At 48.6% G+C, this 22,058-nt stretch overlaps 1 protein-coding gene across 1 annotated transcript; it reads right to left on the bottom strand.

Moving 5' to 3' along the window:
* Nucleotides 1-5,648: 5,648 nt before the first annotated feature.
* On the bottom strand, nt 5,649-21,611 carry HSP90B1 (heat shock protein 90 beta family member 1). The gene is made up of 18 exons (XM_056114604.1): nt 21,442-21,611; nt 20,383-20,485; nt 19,581-19,722; nt 18,946-19,062; nt 17,140-17,471; nt 14,122-14,233; nt 13,794-13,910; nt 13,093-13,209; nt 11,342-11,479; nt 11,184-11,261; nt 10,986-11,051; nt 10,044-10,313; nt 9,677-9,922; nt 9,285-9,421; nt 7,773-7,851; nt 7,533-7,688; nt 7,014-7,118; nt 5,649-5,944 (listed from the first exon to the last, which is right to left on the bottom strand). The coding sequence occupies exons 1-18, from the start codon at nt 21,488-21,490 to the stop codon at nt 5,915-5,917; spliced, it is 2,394 nt and encodes a 797-aa protein (XP_055970579.1). The 5' UTR covers nt 21,491-21,611; the 3' UTR covers nt 5,649-5,914.
* Nucleotides 21,612-22,058: the final 447 nt, after the last annotated feature.

Below are 22,058 nucleotides of genomic sequence, written 5' to 3'. Positions count from 1 at the left end.
AATTAAGAGACAGAACCCTCTTGAAATAACAGCTTGCATCAAGACCAGGCATGTATGCTTTCTAGACTATCCCCTTTCGATGCTGGGGTGGCTTTGCCACTCGCCCCAGGTCCGTTCCAGTCGCACGGTGGGACCTCCCTTTTGGGATGTTAGGAACTAGAGCAACTGAAGCCTGAGTCAAGTAATTATGATGGAAGCCCAGGAGTAGATGCATTTCAGAGTTAATCGACTCCCAAATATTAGGAGCATAGCATTAATGGTCTTTCTGTGTTTAACCAAAGAACATTGCTCTATAGTAAGATATAAAAAGGCGGAAATAGAAAAGCAGGTGCAAATACACAGCACTTCAAATACATAACGCTACAAATACAAAAGTTCAGGATTACCAGAAAGTTTTGGCTTATAAGTAATCAAGACTGATTCGGGAACTGTGACAATGAGAGGTAAAACACAAAGAAAAAGTTAAAGCTAAACTTTAACTAAATTCGGGATGCTATTTTATAAGCTTCTCTGGAGGAAAAGGGGCAATTCACCGATGAAGCCTAAAACGTACCTAATTTTAGCCCTAATTAACCTTAAAAAAAAAAGGTTAAAATTAACCTGTGGGTTAATAACCAACAATGCTGGATCCCCAAGCTTGTGACAAGACCAACAGCTGTGGAGTTGTGTATTTAGAGGGATGCAGGTAGGGTCTGTGAATTATGTCTCACCAGAGTTGTTCCAAAATGAATTCTCACACTTCTTTCAGACCTCCTTTCATGAAGGCAGTTTTCTGTTATTTTGCATGTAGGAAGCGCTCACGATTTTTAACGAATGCAATGATTACCTGTTTGTTTCTGGGCCAGGCACATAGTACAGGGGCTGCAAGTAGCGCAGTAGTAAATGTTCAGGGCCCAGAGAGTCGTACAGTGGGTAGGGTGCTTGCCTTGCCTGTGACTGACCTGGGTTCCCCAGCACCCTATTATAGCCCTCTGAGCCCTCCCAGGAGCGATCCCCGAGCAGAGCCCAGAGGAATCCCGGAGTACTCTAGGGTGTGCCCTCTGCCCCTCCAAAAAATGAATTTTCAAATGATTTGATTTGTGATTTGTCCGTTGCTGCTAACACTATCCAGGCACCCTCCCCTTTGTGAGTCCTGTGGGACTCCAGACACAGACGGTAGCGTGACGTAAGCGTAGGTCTAGAAGGGTTTTTGGCACCCCACATTCTCCTAAAATGAAAGTTTATCTTTGAGGGGCCAGAGAGACAGGACAAGCGTTAAGGCACTGGCCTTGCACACAGCTGACCCCAGGTTCAATCCCTAGCACTATATACGGACCCCACAAACACTGCCAGGAGTAAGCTCTGAGCACAGAGCCAAGAGTAAGTAAGCCAGACAACAGATAATTATCTTTGAACAACAGGGACTGTCTGTTCTTTCGCATTAAGCTTTCTTTGAAGTGTTTCAGGTCACATTCAGTTACAGTCTAAAAAAGCGCTGGCTTTTTTTTTTTTTTTTAAATAGACAATACCTGAAATTCCACCCAAGCCTGGAGAACTCAAAACGGAGCTTTTGGGGCACAAAGAGAGACAACACGAACCTCAAATTTCACAGCAGTAGAAACTCAGAACTCTGCGAATAGCGCGACATGTTTTAAACACGTTTGTAAAACGTCTATGGAGCTTTTTTGTCCTTTCACCCCTAATCTGAGGCTAACTGCAAGTGGGGGTGCTCGGATAGGCTGATACTTAACTCTGATTTGGCCAGAGTCAGCTTTGTCTCATGCAAACCCCCAGAGCATTAGAGCGGATGTGGTTTCTAGATATTTTGAGTATGAGAATGAAAATTTGTAACTTGGCCTCCAGTGGCAAAGATCAATGACAAGTTAATGACAATAAAAGTCACCTTTGATAATGAATACCTAACAGTGTAAAGTTAATATTTCGGCAGAAAAGCAGGAAGTGCAATTTGTACTCAGCCGAATTGAAGCGTTTCAGGGGTAGGGCAGGGGCTTAGAGCAAGTGTGTGGTCATGAGTTCAAGCCTCTGTGCTGCCGTCTGTGAAACGCTGGCATCTCACCGTTCGGGTCCAGGCCCTCCGCCGTGTGTGATTCCTGCTGCTGTCTGCTTCCTGAACGCTGCCACAGCCATTTCCGGCTGCATCATAACCCGCTGTATCTGAGCAACGCAAGGAGGGTCGTGACTGCCGGCAAGCATTGCAACTGAAAATTGTCTGAGCACCGAGACCTGAAAGACCTGCCTCCGGGGAGCACCATGATTGGAAGAACTACCTCTGGGGAGCACCACCTCTGGGGAGCGCCACACCACAACTCATTGACACTCTGGGAAGCACATGTGCAGGCACCCCAGCTAGACTGACCTCACTGAGCACAACCTGACGTGCCACCCACCCACTGAGCCCCAGAGGCAGGTGGGAGCAGACCCTGCTTATCACAATAGTCAGGGAGGGAGGGAATGAAAAAGTACATTCTCGGTTTGAAGAGAGAAAAAGTGTATATATATGTAAAGAATGAAAAAGTATATTTTCAGTTTGAAGTTATTGCATGTATGTGTGTTGGGACCCAGAATCCCGAAGTTGGTGTGTGTGTGTGTGTGTGTGTGTGTGTGTGGTGTTTGTGTGTATGTTGGGACCCAGAATCGTGAAGCTGGGATGTGTCCCAAAGCTGGTGTGTGTGTGTGTGTGTGTGTGTGTGTGTGTGTGTTGGTGTGTTGGGACCCAGAGTCCCAAAGCTGAGGTGTGTGTCTGTGTGTCTGTGTGTTGGTGTACTGGGACCCAGAATCTCAAAGTTGGTGTGTGTGTGTGTGTGTGTGTGTGTGTGTGTGTGTGTCCCGAAACTGGGGTCCAGATATGGAACTCTTCCCCGGAATGCCGACCCTGGCGGGGGTCCTGTCTGCTTTGTTTCTGTTTCCTGTTTCCCCTCCTGGAAGAACTTCCCCTGAAGGAAGCCCTTTGCATTTCTGTTCATCCCAATAAACTAACACCCTCAGATACGTAAAAATCTAACCTGGAGAGATCAAGATTATCAGGCACCTGACCAAGGAATTTTCATCTCTATTCAGTAATTACTAGTTCTGAGCAGTTAATACTGTTGGTGGTGCAGGTTCGGGGCTCAACCCACAAGGCTGGTAGCTACCCGATCTCATTCTTTTCCTCTCTCATTTCTGTCTCAATCCTTGCGGCACCTCTGCTTCAGGCCTGCTCACCTGGGGCTGGTCCCCGCCATGTGTGGAGGGTGGGGGAGGCGGGGGCAGTCACTGGGTTGTCCCCGGCTGTGCTCAGGGCTTACTCCTAGCCCAGTACTCAGGGATCACCCCTGTGGGCGCCTGGGGTCCACAGTCTTCCTCCTGTATCTCTTTGGAGTTTGAAGTTCATTTGGAATTAAATACACAAAAATTTGTTGCGATTCGGACTATCAGAGATTCTTTTTCCTTCATTCGAGAGACCTGTTAGCATTTATTTATCTTGGTTTTGGGGTCACACTCAGCTGCACAGGGTTCATTGGTTCGGTGCTCAAGGAACAATCCTGGCGGTGCTCAGGGGACATGGTGCGCTGCTGAGAATGGAACCTCGGTTGGCTGCATGCAAAGCAAGAGTCTTAGCCTCTGTTTCCTCTGTGACCTTGTATTTTTCCCCCTTCCTTTTTTTAAAAAAAAAATAAAAGTTTTCAATTCACGGTAAACCTTAATGAATACTGCTCAGGGTTGAATTGTATCTCCTTCCAAAGATATCCAGCCCCTTAGGAATATGACTTTATTTGGAACTAAGGTTTTAACAAATGTAATCATGGGCCCTTGCCCCTCTTTAGTGTGGGTAAGAGAGAAACCCAGATGGACACAGGGAGAATGTCACATGACCATAGGCAAAAATGGGAGGAATGTGGCTTCTGGTTGGGGAGCACGAAGATTTGAGGGCCTGTGGACAGGAGGAAGAGGCAAGGACGGATTCAATGCCATCACCCTATTCATATTTAGATTTCTGACTGTCAGATCCAGGACTTGAAGAGGATGAAGCTGTGTTGTTTTAAGCTACCCAGTTAGCAGTACTATGCTCAGGTGGGCAGTCCCAGGAATACAAAAATACTAATTTGCCATTTGGAGAGAGAGCGAGCATTGGTGGGAGTAGGGAGCTTGCCTGGCACGCAGCCAACCACAGTTCCATCCTCCACACCCGATACAGTCCCCTGAGCACTGCCAAGATTGATCCCTGAGTGCAGAACCAGGAGTAAGCCTTTAGCACTGCTGGGTGTGTGGTCCAATAACAACTACAACAACAAAATCCCCACATATTAATTTGCATCTGGGCCCCCAGCATGCAAAGCGTGTGCTGCAGCCCTTTGAAACATCTTCACCACACATCACCCAGTATCTAGTTAAGGGTGGCTTTTAAAGACAGCCTTTTTATTTGGGAATGTCTGAGTTTGCAGAAAGAATGCAGTGGTCCTGGTATTCCTCCCTACCCCTCTTGGGCACCTGTCAAAGAACCCCGACTGTCCATAGCCTGGGCAGTCACATCTCACCAGTTCTGATCCAAATTGTATTTCAATGTCTCCCTCTGAGTCATTTGCCCAATTCCCTGACCAGTGATCGCAGGTTATTAGGTGGGGGCTATAATTTGGTTGCAGAAGCCCCAGGAAACCAAAGGGCAAGCTGCCAGCTGCATTCAGTGATGGAGGGATTTGCCAGGACGGGATCAAAATCATTCATGGCCTCCCATCTGCCAGGCAGTTGCCGTACCACTTAGCTGCATCCCCAGATGCAGTTCCTTTCCTTGGTTTGACCTTGGAACTTTAGAGGGTGGGGGGTGTGTATTGGGACCACACTGAGCATTGTTCATGGGACTGTCTCATGATTCCAGAGGTGCTCTGGGGACCATGCAGTGCTGGCAACGTGTATGTACGTGAGTTTGGCTCTACGCAAGCCAGGTACCTCAATCCTGGCCTCTAGCCCTTGAACTTGATCTTGTTCAGTCTAAATTTATCTTGTTTTTCTTGAAATTGGCTACGAAGTCCATGTTTTCTCTAGAGCATGTTTCTCCCCTCTGGAGAAGCTTGCTGTCTTGAACATGTAATTTCCTTCCCTGTTTTTTCCCCCTCACATAGAAGTAAATTTCTTGATTTGCTGAAAACAAACAAAACCCCAAAGTAAAATGGCTAGGGAGTATGGAGTTTTGTAATTTTTGTGACAGGGGTTCATGTGTATGTCTGTGGCGGCTATGTTCAGGGGTCACTCCTGGTAGAGCTTGAGGGACCCTATGGGGTGCCAGGGATTGAACTGGGTTGGCCCTGTGCCAGCAAGTGCCCTGCCTGCTGTGCTCTAGCCCCAAGGAGGTATGGCAGAGGTATCAAGTTTTCATCATATACCAGTGATAAAATATCAGTACTAACCTTGCCACTTGGCTCATTACTGTCTACCATGTTTATCTGCAATGAAGTCACTAACTTCACAATCATTAAGAAAATTAGTGGGCACTGAGGTCCACCTTCTAGAAGGCAAAGTACCTACATTGTTGGGAATTCCTCTAAGGATGTACAGGTGATTTGAAAAACTGGATTAAACAATCTTCAGTGTGTATGGATTATAGGGAAGAAAAATTTAGGCATCAGGCAGTTATAGTCATTCTATATACTATCGTCTGGAGACAGACAAGACACTGAGTATTTGGGTTTTTTATTTTTATACACATGACAAGATTTTACACCAAGAATAGTCCGTTAAATAGTACAAATTTACATTCATGAGGAATGTTAAAAAAAATTCAACTAAAAAACCCACTTCTTCCTGTGACCCACAATCCCAATGTTTTACAGTGCAGGGGGGAAGGGGTTGGGGGAAGCATCTAAAACAAGTCTCTCCCAAAAGAAATGACTGAAATTTCACATTCCCTCTCCACACAAGCTCCAGATGGTGACGATGTGATTTACAATTCATCTTTTTCCTCTGTAGATTTCTGTAGAAACAAAAATAAGATATTTAGATGCATTTTTTAATCCGTACAATGTGTTAGCGTCAAATTACAATTCTTTAAAATTAGATCTACATGACACTGATACATACCATGCTACCCATTTGAATTTATAGGTAAAAAAGATCGTGTATATAGTTCATACGTGTAACATACATGCATAAAGTGTTCACTTCCATAAAGCTTATGGTTTCTGTTTTGGGTCACACCTGGCAGATTCTTGGGGCCATATGAGGTACTAGGCATTGAAGCTGGGTTGGCCATGTATGAGGTCAGTGCTCGGTCCACTGGACCCTATCTACCCCATGTACTCTATCTCCAGCCCCTACAGAAAATCTATTTAGTTAAAAAAAAAAAATGAAATGGGCAAGCTTAGCTATTTCTATTACTTTAGCTGTAGGCCAGAACTTTACCTTGCTAACCTGCAAACTAATTTAGAACCCACCAAGTCCCTTAAATCAAAAATAAAAAATTTTAAAACAGGTGATTTTGCATCAGCAAAGTTGCAATGGAGTAAGACAGAAGGTTCCCAAACTTAACTTGGCTTATCCTGATAACAGAAAAAGAAAAATCAATACCACACCCCCCCCCCCCAAATTCTCAAATTTACTTTTTGCTTTTTGGGTCACACCCAGCAATGTTCAGGGGTTACTCCTGGCTCTGCACTCAGGAATTACTCCTGGTGGCACTTGGAGGACCATATGGGGTGCCGGGGACTGAACCCAGGTCGGCCGCGTGCAGGGCAAACGTCCTCCCCGTTTTATTATCGCTCTGGCCTTAAATTTACTTTTAGAGAGTGAGCAAAGTGGCCTCCTCTCCCAACTGCACCCTACTGCGCCCAGCCCCCCAGCATCATTTCATCGCTTCGAGGGAAATATCGCCCACTCTGGGAAACGGTACAGAAGCACCGCACGGCCATCCCAACACTCTCAAAAGAACATCCATATATACACTTAAAACCCAGAACACAACTGGGTTGCTCCACTGACTGCACTCAGCCCTCGGGCGCTCTGCTCCCCCTCCCAGCCCGTCGCCGCCCCTTCTCCACTCCTACCACTGTGTCCTGTTCTTCATCTGCGCCTTCGTCCATGTCTTCTTCCTCATCCTGCTCCGTGTCCTCTGTGGTGTCGTCTGGCTCCTCTTCTGGTTCCTCTTCCACCTAAGAGCAGAACTTATGAGACCTTCACTCCCCCCCACCTTTCCCGTGGCTGCCAGGGGTTCCCTGGGGCTCATATGCCCCCAGCTGGAACCGCTGCTTTAGGAAGACACTCTTCAACCCTCTCACACTGACAGAGCGCCACCTGTCCCGCACCCAAGTGTGAGGTTTAGTATTGTTTCTATGATGCTTCTTAGGGCTGGCGAACTTTGTTTTTTGGGGTATGCTCTGGGCACGGAACTTGCTGGGGGTCACCCAGCAAGCGCCTTAAGCGGACTGTTCCTACCGCCCAGTGGTTGGGGAGACCCACCGTTGCAGAGGAGCAGCTGAGCTGACAGGCCAGAAGCCAGTCTCCCGGAGGGATTCTGAATTTCTAGCGGCACCCCCAGCTGCCCACGGGAAGGCAGGGCCACACACCTTGGCATTTGGGTCGATGTTCAGGCTGAGGCGGAGCATCCTTTCGATCCGGTCTCCGTACGCTTTCGTGTCGGGGAGGAGGTAGCCCGAGCGCAGCGTGGCGGTTTCGAACAGGACCACGGCAAGGTCCGAGACGGTTTCATCGTCTTCGTTTTCCTGAAAGGAGAAGCTACACGTAAGCCCCAGAAGATGCGGGCCGCGCGCGTGACAGGGAGCGGGGGCACGTGGGAACTCACTCACCTTGACTCGCCGCAGCATGTCCCTGATCAGCGGGTGCCTGGGGTTGATCTCAAATGTTTTCTTCTGGCTGGCGTAGTAACTGTTGGGGGATACATACAGATGACTGCCATCAGCACAGGAAATGGTGGTACCGTTTTTTACCATGTTTCACGATCACAGAGAAACCAGCTCCCAAGTCAGGGCCCCATGGCCCCGTATGTGGCTCAGTGTCTTAGCGCCCTTGGCCTCTCACAGCAGCTGGGGGGGGGGGGGGGGGGGGGAGACATGTCTCTGGACGGGGCTCATGGGGATCCTAGTGCACGCTGGCCACTTCCCCCGCTCCGCCCAGCTCTCTCTGGGGCCCATAGACTCGGCAGCTCTGTCTCCCCGAGTCGGTATGGCCGTGTCCTCCCCCAGAAACACCTCTGTGCTCTTGTCACAAGTATGCTTAAAAAGCAAAAACAAACACCCTGCCCCCAACAGACACTTCTTTTCTCTGAGCTCCGTTCCCAGCAGCCTGAATGCAGCCGCACGTCTTTCGCGGTTATGGACTGAGGTGTCTGTTCCCACACGGGCGCCCGGGCTGCGTGTAATAGAAGGATAAAGACTGTGCCTGCTGCTTACTGGCAGTCTTACCCTCCGACAGGGTGGGACATAATATGCAAATTGCTTTTTGGGTCACACACAGTGTATCCTCCTATTACACGGACATGTGTCCCTTACAACGGAACTGAGCACTGTGAGAAGGCAGGCTACCGTTTGTGAGAATCTCTTTTTGGATTGGTTTCTGGGCCACACCCAGCTCTGCTCAGGGCTGACTCCTAGTTCTGTATTCAGGAATCGCTCCTGGTGGGTCTGGGGAGGATCATATGTGTGCCAGGGATTGAACCTGCGTTGGTCATATATGAGGCAAGCACCCTACTTGCTGTTCTCTCTCCAGCCCACCCTGTGAGAATCCTTAAGCTGGGTCTGAAGGAAAATAAGTAACGAGGATGCAATAGAAACTTAAGGTATTTCAAACAAGGAGAATAAAAGCAGCGAAGAAGTCAATTTCCAGGCCACTGAAACATAAACTTCAATCTTCCATTATGTATTTCTTAAAAAAAAAAAAAAAAAGAGAAGGGAGGGGTCGTCTCTGAAAGGGGCTCAGGGCCAATGCTTGGTCCTCAAGTTCAAGCACTTGTAACTTGGTCCTTTATTGTGTGGGCATACCTACAATCAGGGATGCTTGCAATTTAATGAGCCAGATCAGGAGGAGTCTGTGATGCTGTTCAAAGGGTCTCCACTCACTCGAGAAACGCAACTGTCACTGAACTCCTCTGTAACGACTACCTAAAACTGTCACAACCCAGGCTAAGCGTATCACCGAAAGCAAAAGGAAAGACACTGTGTACGAGAGGTCAGGCAGGGCCTTCTCTCCTGCGGTTGCCTCATCTCACCCCTGTGAGGATTGTGGGTCGAGAGCAGCTGGCATTATCCGCCCACGACAGGTGGCCCAAGTGCTCCCCGCTTGGCTGGGGGCCAGCTGCTTACTTGGTGGAGATGTCCTTGCCCGTCTGGTAGGCCTGCGCCTTCATGATTCTCTCCATGTTGCCCGACCAGCCGTACTGGCTGGCCACCAGCGCACAAGGCGACTCTGTCAGGCGCTGCGACACCACGGCCTTCTCAATCTGGGGAAAAGAGATGGGGTTGAGAGCCAGACAGAGATAGCCCCGGCTGTGTGCACCCGGGCCAGGCCTCACACAAGGCCAACCTCCCTCCCTTCCTCCCCCAGACTACGGCACCAGGCCCTGTACTGGAAGGATTTTAAGCCCCTTAACCCTTGATCTAACCACATTAAAGGTTTTCTGTACAGTTACCAAAAAAATACCATCTGTAAAGCCTAATTTGTTGACTGAAAAATGAAAAAGCAGGCAGTTGAATACCTTGTCCTTGAGGGCTTTATCTTTCATCCAGTTCAGCAGAGGCTCAAACTCTTTCTCAACTGCTTCACGGCTCTCCTTAGTCTTCTCACTCTCGTCAAACTTCACTCCTTCCTTGGCAACGTTCTGGAACCTCTTCCCGTCAAACTCGGGAAGAGCCTGAATGCAGTACTCGTCCACGGGTTCTGTGAGATAAATCACTTCATAGCCCTTTTTCAGAAGCCGCTCAACAAATGGAGAGGACTCAGCCTACAAGACAAAGGGAAACAGTGTTCCTAGTCTGACCTGCGAGGACGGCCCGTCCACTCGCCAGGATGACTGCCGTGTCAGCTGCACCCCAGAAGGCTCCACCAGCTGGCGTTCACCTCACCTCTTTCCGGCTGGAGCCGGCCATGAAGTAGATCTTGTCCTGCTTCTCCTTCATCCTTTCCACGTACTGGTCGAGGCTGGTGATGTCGCTGGCGTGGTGCGAGGACTGGAAGCGAAGCAGCTTCGCGAGCCGTGTTCTGTTCGAGTGGTCCTCGATCACGCCCAGCTTGATGTTGGTGCCAAATTCCTTCCAGAATGTATCGTTGTATTTCTCATCAGCAATCTTCTTGATCATGTCCAGAGTTTTCCGGACAAGCTTCTTTCTAATCACCTAAGAGGGGAAAATAAATAAATAAATAAATAACCAAGAACTTGTCAGGGATCTTAATCTCAGAAAATCGACCCTTCTGGGGCTGGAGCAATAGCACAGCGGGTAGGGCGTTTGCCTTGCACACAGCCGACCCGGGTTCGAGTCCCAGCATCCCATATGGTCCCCCGAGCACCGCCAGGAGTAACTCCTATGCATCGCCAGGTGTGACACAAAAACCAAAAAAAAGAAAATTGACCCTTCCACATGTAAGGCAGTGCAGGTGTGTCGTGAAAGATAAACCACCAGGGGGAGAGATGTTGAGACTGATTTATTACTGATAGTCCAAATTGAGACTAGACTGTGGCTATTATATATGGGGCGGGCCCAATGTGAATCTTTCCAAGTTTTCTATATATGGAAAATCTTTGAGGGGCTCTGGCTCCCCAGTAAAGCACGGCCTTGCAAGTGTGAGACCCTGGGCTCAGATCTCGATAACAAGTTCTATCCAAAACCAGGGTGGCAACAGCCAGATCCTCAGCATTTGATAACCCAGTGAAGATCTACAGTCCAGTCTCAAAGGTCTGATGAGCAACAATCTACGGTCCAGTCTCAAAGTCTGGGGACTCCCCTCACGCCTGCAGTCTGTCCTCTGAAGACCACAGGGCCATGCCAGTGCTGTTCCGGAACCCTCACCTTGAGCAGTTTATGTTGCTGAAGTGTCTCACGGGAAACATTCAAGGGGAGATCATCAGAGTCCACCTTCGGATGGCAGGAGAAAGCTCAGTGAGCAACAGGAACACTAGGGTAAAACCAAGCAGACAAACCTGCTCCTGGATCACACACACACACACACACACACACACTCACTCACACTCTCTCTCTGATACTCACAACACCCTTGACGAAGTTGAGGTACTTGGGCATCATATCGTGGAAGTCATCTGTGATGAAGACTCGCCGCACATAGAGCTGGAAAGAGACCCAAGCAAGTCACTTCCTGGGAATTAGGCTCGCAAATCAAACTCAACCTCTATTGCTGAAAAACCCACCTTAATGAAGTCACTCTTCTTAGATCCATACTCATCAAACAGACCACGGGGAGCAGACGTGGGGACGAATAAAATGGATTTGAAGGTGACTTCCCCTTCGGCAGTGAAGTGGATATACGCCATCGGGTCGTCACTTTCCTGTGGGAGATCGTTACTTCAGTCACTCAGGAGGCACAGAGAGAAGGCAGCACAAAGGCCGAGCCACTCGGCATCTAACCAACAAAAGGCTCCCTCACAGAAAAAAGGGCGGGGGGTGGGAATTTGGGGCCTGGAGACTGGAGGGGACAGACAAGAAAGGACTGAGACTGCAATTCTAACAGGCAGGCCGGGTCTCCCGAACTTAGGGAAGCACTCCCTCCATCCTGCCTAGCTGACTAACACGAACATTTGTAAGTACAACGGACAACTATGAAGCAGGGGATAGGGAACAGAATTCCTTCATGAACTAGGACAGGAGTGGCCATGATGAGAACCTTCTATCAGCAACCCTTCTGGCTGCGAAACAGCGGTATGTCAAGACACGGTACCAGAAGCAAACCAAGGTGGCATGTTGGGTTCAGTCGTCCACCCCCCCCCCCCCCCAAGAATGGCTGAATATTAACACAGGAAAACAAAGGTCAACAAGTCAACTGTTGGAATAAAAAGTCAAGAACAAACACCATCGGTTTTACGGAGCCGTGCTAGAGCCACTATTCTGTTCTGGAGGAAATCCTATTTGGGAGAGGGCCGAGTGACAGGCAAGTGGGCGAGCACACAGCCAACCTGGGCTTGACCCGAGCACCACCCCTGCCAGGAATGAGCCTTGAGCACACAGCCGGGAGTAAGTCCTGAGCACACAGCCACAAACAACAAATGCTATTTGGGGAAACGTTAATTTGAAACAAAATTCTTCCATAATCAATGCTGATTTAAATTCTCACAGGAAGAAAAGTTAGTAGACGATTAACAGGGCAGGACACAAAGGCTGAATGTCTGAAGATGTTAGGACACAGAGACTGGAATGGCTGCTGGTGTCAAACCAAAACACTCTATTAAAAGCCACTTAGTAACATGCCTTCAGTTTTATGGATTCTGTAAAGGGGGGGTGGGGGGAGGTGTCACACCCAGCAGTGCTCAGAGCTCACTCCTGGCTCTGTGCAAGGCAAATGCCCTACCCACAGTGCTATAGTTCTAGCCCCCAAAACCATGAAATTTAAAAACATACACTTCTGATAATCCGGTGATTGTATCTTTTTAAGAGTAAATTAGTATCCCTTTTTTTGGTAGCAGCAGGGAAAGAGGCCAGGAATGAACACTGGAAGGCCAGTACTCCACCACAGAACTACAGAGTTAATTTTTAATTTTTTTTGTTGCTTTAGAGTCAGGCTCAGTGGTACTCAGGGCTTCCTCCTGGCTCTGTGTTCAGGGATCACTCCTGGTGGTTTCTTGGGGATCAAACCAAGAGTGAATTTTTTAACCGTGTAATATAAACACAAAGTATTATAAAGGAAGTCAACAGTGTTTAAGTTCGAAAACCATACACAAACATTTAAAAATGCAGCAGGGGCCGGAGCGATAGCACAGTGGGTAGGGCGTTTGCCTTGCACGCGGCCGACCCGAGTTCGATCCCCGGCATCCCATATGGTCCCCTGAGCACTGCCAGGAGTAATTCCCGAGTGCAAAGTAACCCCTGAGCATTGCTGGGTGTGACCCAGAAAAAAAAAAAACTGTAGCAGTGTTGTCACTCCATATTATCTAAAACCTTTATTTACCTTTGAAAATGATTTGTAGAAAGCTTTGTACTCATCTTCTTCTACTTCTTTTGACGGTCTCTGCCATATTGGTTTGATGTCATTCATCAGTTCCCAATCCCAGACAGTTTTCTCGACCTGAAATCACAGTATCTGATTAACTCTCCCAGCATCCCTGCAGTCACAGTAAGTGGTTATTACACAGCGGCTTTGGGGAAGATACTGCTAATCCACAGTGCTTGCTAACAACTGATTAAAAGCGGAAAAAATCCTTTTCTTAGTGTTTAAAATCATTATTCCAGTGGCCTGGGATTAGGATAATCTGTAATTCTGACTTCCTTAAAAATTTATTTAATATAAAAAAATGTAGATGATTATTAAGCTTTTCCCCCCATTATTTTTAATGATTTAAACTGAAATAACTTCAAAACACCTGTTTTGAGATTAGAAGAATATCAAGTATGTTGCATTGGTAGAGGATGTAGGCATTGGTGTTGAAACATTGTATGCTGAAACCAAATCATGAATAACTTTGTAACCAAATCATGAATAACTTTGTAATTCAGTGACTCCACAGTGACTAAATATGGAAAATAGATATGTATGTTCTCATTTAATTAAATTATTCTGCACTCTCCCATGTTTTTAAATTATTCTGCACTCTTCCACTTCACTACTACGCCTGAAATACTCCATTCAGCTGGAGGACGATCCCAGCTTACCTTTTTAGTTTTGGGCTTCTTTTCTTCCTCTTCCTCTTCTACTGCGGCCTCATCGTCAGATTCTTCCTTTTCTTTTGCTGCCTCTTCTTCATCCATGGGCTCCTCAACGGTCTCGGTCTGTTGAAGAAATAAGCATTAAGGTTAAGTGCATGTGGTTACTAATTCTGATTTTGCCTACAGACAGTGAAACAAATATTGCAGCTCCAAAGTGTCTTTGTAAGAACCCGTGAGCAGCTTATAGAAAAGCAACGTACTCAACCTTCACCTTAAAATGTTACTGAAATGTTTGCCAACATAATACATAACAGTTTTACGAACACAGATTTACCTTACTGCTCCATACGTAAATTGGGAAGTTTATGAACTGTGAATATTTTTTGACGAGATTTTTGATTGTATCCAATTCAAGGTAATCAGAGGCTTCTTCTTTTAAAACAAGTCTGCAAGGAAAGGCAGAGCGATGTTTAACAAAGGAACCATCATGAGCATTTGAATTATAAATTGATTTGATTATAAGTCAGCAGTTCTAAATCATCCGGCCCAATTTAAGAACTCTCATCACCAATAAGGGCTGTAGAACTAAACAGAATACCAAATATGGGGTATAGTGAAGGGAAGCTTCCTCCTCATTCCCCCAAGAGGATAATACCTGTGATTTCTAGGAGAAATGCAAATGCTTCCCTTTCTTCGCTTGAATGCGCGGAAACATTCTAGCAGTGCCTCTCAAGTGGGCGACAGAACTCCCACCCTGGAATATAGTGAATCTATCTAGGGGGGCAGGAGTAGCCTTGGATGCAAGGGGAGATGCTGCTGAGTAAATGTTTTTCTGTAGGGGGCGCAGTGGCCAAGTAAGTTTGGGAACCTCGTACTAGAGACGCGCGAGGCCACAGATGCTCTTAGTTACTGTACACAACACTATCAGACAACCACTGGAGACAGCGCCCCTGGATTACTGTTTGCTCATATCTGTACTACCCGAAACAGCAGGTGCCAATCAGGAGCACTGATTTAAGTGCAGTCGGTTCTTCAGCTGTGGGGACTTAACCCGTCACGTGAGACTGCTGACTCCGGTACCTTAGTGTTGCTGCTCCTCCCTCACCCCTCCAAACAATCAACACTTCCTCAAACACAGTGGGCAACCCCAATACTGACATGTGCGCGCCACTGGGAATGGCCCATGTCGCAGTTAGGGTTCCCCCCCGCTAAAGAAAGCTTTAGCCAAGTAGTCCTGCAAACAAGCTGACAGTCTGTGACAAGCTGACCAAACTCTGGGCGGGGGGGGAAACTGGGGGACCCTATGTGGGGCTGGGATTTGAACTGGGGCTGGTCATTTGCCAGGCCAGTGCCTGACCTCCCACCTGACCTTTTCCAGCAGAGGGTTCAGCCTCGGAATTAAGTTGAGCCTGATGGTTAGCCCACTTGTAAGTATTTAAAAAGGCAATGAGATAAACAAGCAGAACCTACAGAGGGAGCTAGACCAGGGGCCAGCAAACTGTGGCTCGTTAAGTGCGACACGTGCTCTATCGGTTATTCCGAGATGAGTAACGAAAAACCCAACTCTGGAGAAAACGCGAGAATAAACTGTGAGACACCACTGTGGGGAGCAATGGCAATGAGCCCCAGCCCCGATCCTATGGGTTTAGCATCAAGGACGACTGGGGACTCACCAACCGAGAGGCGACAGATCAGGGGCGCAAACAGGAAGTAGGAAAAACCATAAGGTGGACATGGGAAGGCTCAGTACAAGGGTCACCCTCCTTCCCCTCCCCCCAGCCCCGCAGGCTGGGAAGTGGCGGAAAAGTAGCTTTAGGAATGACTTTCTGCCCTGGCTGGGATGGTAACCAGTGGGCTGAGTGCCATTCTGAGTTCAATCCCAGGTACCACCCAAAGAGCACTGACCCCCCTACTCCCCCCCAAAAAACATGAAAGTATAACAAATGTGGAGATAAGCTTTAGGGGAAAAGGTGGGATATCCTTTCAGTGAGAAGTAAGAACAGAGGAATTGTTTCAGCCTTACCCAGCAAGTAATAAGCACTCAGAAGAGGGCTGAGAAAAAGTGGAGTAGAACGTTTTTTTCAAGGCAAATTTGGGGTGGAGGGGGGTGGGCAGAGCTGGCAGAGAGGTCTTGAGGCAGCAACCCTGGCTCCATCTGCTCACCACACACAGTGCCCTGGGGATCTCCAGGAATAAGCCCCAGCATCGGCAGGTGGGAGCCCTACGCTACCCCCACCCCACAAAAGGCACGATTTCCTGCCCCCGAAGCAAAGCAGACGCTGCCACAGATTCCTTACTGCCCGCTCCCTGTGACCGGGAGACCGTCTTCATGGGGGCTGGGAACAGCCAGCCAGCCAGCAGCCAGGGAGACCTTTCAAGGCACTCCTTGGGAAGCTCACCTGCCTCTAGCTCCCCAAGACATTAGCGCCTCTTGGGAGTCATTTTCCATCTCTCCTGAGATGCTATTTCCCTGTCCTCTGGGCTCTGGAGTGGAACTACCTCATTAGGAGGTGGGGAGTAAGTCCCCTCCTAATGAGCCCAGGAGACCAGGCTGCCAGAACAAAGGAAGGGAACCGGTGAAGGCACACGCACAGCCTTCATTATAGGAGCACCTGTGACAGGCGGATAAGAAATGGGCCCACGTGAATAAAGAAAACCAGCCACAACGCTTTGGACATTAAGGTTTCTTAATATTAGACCTCGAGCAATAGCACAGCGGGTAGGGCACTTGCCTTGCCTGCGGCTGACCCAGGTTCAAGTCCAAGCACCCCGTACGGTGCCTTGAGCACCGCCACGAGTAACTATTGTGTGCAGAACCAGGAGTAAACCCCTGAGCATCACTGAGTGTGATCCCAAAACAAAACCAAAATAGCTTAATGTGGAAAAAATTTCAATTGGAACCAGGGGGCCAAAGTGATAATCTTCATTTGGTCCGACTAAGCAGTGTCAGTTCTTTCCCGAAATGGTAGTTCCTTACTGCCAAGATTGTCGAAGAGAAAAAAGGGGTGCTGGTGGTGTTGCGGTTATCTCAGACACAGTGGGACCAAAAAGCAGAGGCAAAAAAGTCTGGTCCATGCTCCCCATAGTATTGTTTGTGTGACAAGAACAGGCTAGTCTAGCCCAGACGCAATCACCAGCCCCTGAAGAACTCGGACCCACCGAGGAGACCCTGGCGCCAAAGAACCGAACCTAGACCCATAGCTCCGAGCCAGCCCAGCACCGTCACAGACATCACAGTGCAACGTGGCTGCCCCCTCCCGCCACTGCAGAGTCAGAAAGCCTTCCCAAGAGCCTAGCAGATGTTCACTCCGGCCACCCTGTATCGGCCTGGCCTGGCCGGAGGGACACTCACGTAATTGTCGTCCCCCGTCCCAGTGTGTTCCCTCTTGGGTCAGCGATGACGGAGAATTCGTTGGAGTCAGACTCCCAGATGTGCTGGGTATCGTTGTTGTGTTTCGATGTGACAATGACTTTATCGGCCACGAGGAAGGCGGAGTAGAAACCCACGCCGAACTGGCCGATGAGCTCCGAAGTGGACTGGTTATCTTCCTGTGCTTCGGTCATTTTGTTTAGGAACTCGCTCGTCCCAGACTTGGCGATGGTGCCGAGGTTTTTAACCAGCTCTTCCCTGGTCATTCCGACCCCAGTGTCCGTGACATGGAGCAGGTTCTTCTCTTTGTCACACTGAAAGACACACAAGAGAATCCTACTTGCTGAGTCCTTAGGATACAACCAGCGCTAAGCTATGTATACTAAAAATCTACCAGCTCTGGGCCATATTGATCCTTTTTTTGTTTTAATTTTTTTGGCCACACTTTGTGGTGCTTGTGGCTTATTCTTGGCTCTGTGCTCAGACATCAGTGACTCCTAGCTTGGGGACATGAGAGACCAGGGACGAAACCCAGGCTGGCCACATGCAAGGCAGGCACTCTACCTAGTATACTATGCAGCCCCAGGACGACACCAACTCTAAAACAGAAGTAAAACACAGATCTTTCCTCTATATTGTGTTAATGACCCTGTCAGAAAGCCCATTTCTTTTCTCTCCTTTTTGGATTTTGGGTCATACCTGGTAGTGAGGGGACCGTGTAGTGTCAGACATTTTACTTGGGCCCGCTGAACGATCTCTCCAGCCCCTCAAAATACACATCTTTAAGTACTAATATTTTTACAGGGAAGAGTTCAGTGTATCACAGAATATAGCAATCCAAAGAGGGCAGAGATAGGGTCAGTCTAAATATCAAAGGGCAGAGACAGATCAATAGGAAAAAAGTCATTAAAAAAAATTGCAATTGGGCCACGGAGCTAGTACAGGCGGCAAAGTGGTTGCATATGGCCAACTCCAGTTCGATCCCTGGCACAAGTGGTCACCAGAGCACTGCTGGGAGCGAACCCTGAGCCCCACTGGGAATAGCCCAACCCTGCCGCCACCCAAATTAATTAGAGTATGTTTGTGTTTTGCTGATTTCTTAGAAGTCAAAACTTGCATTTGGAACTGTAGTGATCAATGTTCTTTACTAAATATTCCTGGCTCAGCCTCCCAAAACACAGTCAGAAAACCCATCTCTCCATTGATGGTTGGGCAAGGCCACATGACCAGTGGCAGCCAATGAGGGACAGGCATAGCCCGAGCGTGGCTCTTGGACTGGAGCCTTTATCTGAGGGGAGACCCTCCTCCTAGCAATCCCGGCACCATGGCAACCAGCTCTGCTCCAGACGGAGGCTGCTCCATCAGTCTAAGTCCTGAAGTGAGCAGGAAGAAAAGCAAAGGCCCTCCTAGGCAGCTGGAAAGATCTAAGCCAGGGGGGTGGCGAACTTTTCCCAAGAAGGGGCCAGAGATTAAATTCCAGGTTTGTGGTCCATAGGAGGTGTCACTCGATTGCAGCATAAGCTCAGTCATGGGTAACAGACAAACGAGCATTACAGCGTCATAGAGAACAGGCAGCAGGCTGAGTTAGCCCAGCTGCCATGCCCAGCACTGGATAGGGACCCTTGAGTACTGCCAGGGGTCACTCCTGAGCACAGAGCCAGGAATAGCCTCTGAGCAGAGCTGGGTGTGACCCCCCAAGTCTCCCCAATCAAAACCTCCTACCCAGTCTTGACTGCTAGGATTTCCCTCTTTCGCTTTAACTTTAAAAGAAAATTGTTTTACACTCACCTTTATTTTGACTGTGAGTTCCTCATTTCCAGAAAGAGCATTTTCATCAGTCAGTGATATTAGCCTGATTTTATCCAAAGCATCAGAAGCATTGGAAATCAGTTCTCTCAAGAAAATCTAAGTGGAAACCAGATTTAACAAATATTTAGATAAGGCTCAATATACATCACAGCAAAGTTAAAGCCAAGCTCATTTTATTTCTCCACTGTTTTAGAAAAGAATGCATTAAGATGTAGAGGAAGCTTTATTTCATCTTGGAAAAGCAAAAATAGCTCTTCACACAAAGCACTGGCAATTCTTAAGAGCTACCTCAGCTGGTACAAGCAGTCACATTGACAGTCTCCTCAGATTAGTGATCTGGATATACACAATACATGAGGCTTCATTTCTGTAACAGCCTGTGAGACTCACAACCATTCAGACCACAAAGATACTAAAGTCTGGGGGCTAATAGTTATTCCCACTCTCCCCTTCTTATCTTAATCCAGGAGCAGTTTTTGTACATTTGTGGTGCTGGAAACTGCGCCCACATAATGGGTATTTTAAACTTCATTAACTATTTTCTGGTAATTACTATGTAAAGAAACAACTTAGCTACTATAAAGAGACAAAAATCTGAATCATGTTCTGCTTACCTCTTTATTTTTGTACAGAGAATTGATGATAAGTTTCATCATTCTGTTAACCTCAGCCTGGAAGGCAAACTTCTCTGATTTCTCTCTAAGTTCTCTGATTTGGGATGCATTTAGTCCATCCAACTGAATAGCTTCTTCCTCTCTATGGAAATCAGATAAAAAAAAAATGGCATTGCTTAGTTTCCTTAAAAAACAAATTCTATGATCAAAGTGCCGTTCTTCCAAAATTATTCGAAAGGAGGGGTAAATGAAAGCCTTTATAAAATAGCGCTATTTTACAATCTCATTATTACTTTCCCACAGTAGTTGTTTTAATACTGAGTTGGAAATTCTTAAAGAAAAGTCACTTTTCTGTACAAAAATAAATAGAAAGGTCATACTCATTTCTTGCTCTTACACGGGATACTTAAAACTGTCCAAAACAAAAAAATAATCCTAATTCTTTAAAAAAAAAAAAAAAGTCTAAGTGTACCCAAGGAAGAAAATCAACTGAAGTCTCCTCTAAAGTCTTAAAAGGTTAGTATAAGTATTCTGCAACATAATTACCAAAATAGTTTTCAAAAGAAATTCATTCCATTTCAACCAGTCATTCCTAAGGGCAAGTTTAGAGAAACCTTTGCACTCATCCGCTTTCTACCCCTGACAGGACTGAACCACACTTAAATTTCGGGGGTGCTCCCCTTCCAAGACCTCAGAGGAAAAAGATACAAAGGGTCCGCGGGAAAAGATACAAAGATACAAGGGAGTGCTACAGTATTCCCTCCGGGCTTGCCTGGAAGGTGTTTTACAAAAGCACACAAACCTCTGCACGACTTCATCGTCTGTCCGAGAGCCTTCTCTGCTTTTACCCAGGTCCTCTTCCACCGTCCCATCCACATCCAACTCATCGTCAGCTCTGACCGACCCTGAAGGAAATCCAACATCAGGGGGATGAAAAATCTCAAACATCGCCGGTTTTGCTTCCGATCTCCGAAGGAAAAAGACCGCACAGGGCAAGCGCAGGGGGGTGTAAAAACTCCGGTGGTGGGTAATAGTGGAGGGGCTGCCAGAAAAACCTCCCGTGGAAACATCCCCCCACCCCCCCAGTTGAATGTGCTATTGAAGTGCCAACACTGAGGTCCCCAGCAGACCCTTCATGCTTTGTAGAAAGTGGCCCCGTTCAATCGACCCTGGACTCCGGGTAGATTCGCTCCCAGGTCCCTCCTACGTCCACACGTGTTGCGCGCAGGGCGAGGCCAGGCCTCGGAACTGACCCAGCCAAATACTTAGGTCTGCACCATCTCCCCCCACGCCCCGGGGCCGGCCTACAAGTGGGATTTGTGCAAACTCCGGCCAGGGGGCACCCAGAAGGGGGAAGGGAAAGGAGGAATGGGAAGGGACTGGAAACGGCGTTCGCGGCCCGGGCAAATAGTGAATTCAAACGCGCTGACACCGCCTTTCCGTTAAGCTCGGGGCCCCAGGCTCCCAAGCAGCACTGGGGGGAAAGCAAAGGAACCCCGCGTGGGCGAGGCGTCCCAACCCCCGGGACCCCGGCGTCGGACAGGGATCCTCGGGGAGGGGCCTCGGCCGGGAGGCCCCACCCCGGGCACCGTGCGAGGCATTTAAAGGGTTTTTTTTTCTCTGCTCCTCTGCAGAAGAGGAAGAGGGTCAAACGGAACAAAAACCCCAGAGCTTCTTTCGAGGAAAGGCATGGAGCCCTCTCCCCCAGCCCCAGTCCCCCTCCTTGGCCAAAGTGCAGAGCTTCTTATTTACCGCCCCCTCCCCCCCAACCTGGCTCAACGCCCCCCCAGAACCTTCGAGAAGAGGCCGGGCTCCAGGAGGAGGAGGAGGGGGGACTGTCCGCTCCTCCAGGATCACTCACCGAAGGTCAGCAGGACGCAGCAGAGGCCCAGCACCCAGAGGGCCCTCATGGCGCGCGGCCGGAGAGTCGCAGGTCCCGTTTGGACGTAGGAGCCTCCTCCGCCCCCCCCACTCCCGGGCTCGGATCCTTACACCTCAAGCCGCGCGGTCCGCCCACTACCCCCCAAGCGGGTCCGGTCGCTTTTCACCCCCACTTCTCGCGGGCGGGGGACGGGAAACACGAACCCACCAATCGGGCCGCACCACGCACACTCTGCACCCAATGAGAACGCGTGGGGGGGACCGCCGCTCGCCAATCAGAGCAGTCCATGTGCGGTGTCCGATGCCCGAAGCGTGGCTCCTCCGGATTGGCCAGTCGTTCTCCCCTCTCCTCCAATCACACGGCTCCGCGGGCCCCTCTTCGGAGGAACCGCCTCTCGGCCCGGGAGGCTTTGGCTGCCAGGCGAAACTGTCCAATGAACGGCAACACAGAGCACGCCCCTCCCACGGAAGAGGTCATGACGCCAGAACCACTTCCGGATCCTAGAGCGCGTTTATTCCGTGACCAGGGGAAACGGTAGCCATAGCAACGCGGTTTTTTTTTTAATTACTATTTTTTTAGTGCTTGGACTCATCTGG

This window comes from Sorex fumeus, unplaced genomic scaffold (assembly GCF_029834395.1).
Source record: "Sorex fumeus unplaced genomic scaffold, SorFum_2.1 ptg000003l, whole genome shotgun sequence".
In the NCBI taxonomy this organism is placed as follows: domain Eukaryota; kingdom Metazoa; phylum Chordata; class Mammalia; order Eulipotyphla; family Soricidae; genus Sorex; species Sorex fumeus.
This window is presented reverse-complemented; position numbering and strand designations above follow the sequence as displayed.

What these genes read in the sequence shown, in the direction of transcription:
- HSP90B1 (XM_056114604.1), bottom strand. Translation starts at nt 21,490, where the DNA reads ATGAGGGCCCTCTGGGTGCTGGGCCTCTGCTGCGTCCTGCTGACCTTC. An exon ending in TTTACGTATGGAGCAGTAAG is followed by an intron (nt 13,911 to 14,121) that starts GTAAATCTGTGT and finishes TTTCTTCAACAG; the next exon opens with ACCGAGACCGTTGAGGAGCC. An exon ending in ACATGCTGCGGCGAGTCAAG is followed by an intron (nt 7,689 to 7,772) that starts GTGAGTGAGTTC and finishes TTCTCCTTTCAG; the next exon opens with GAAAACGAAGACGATGAAAC.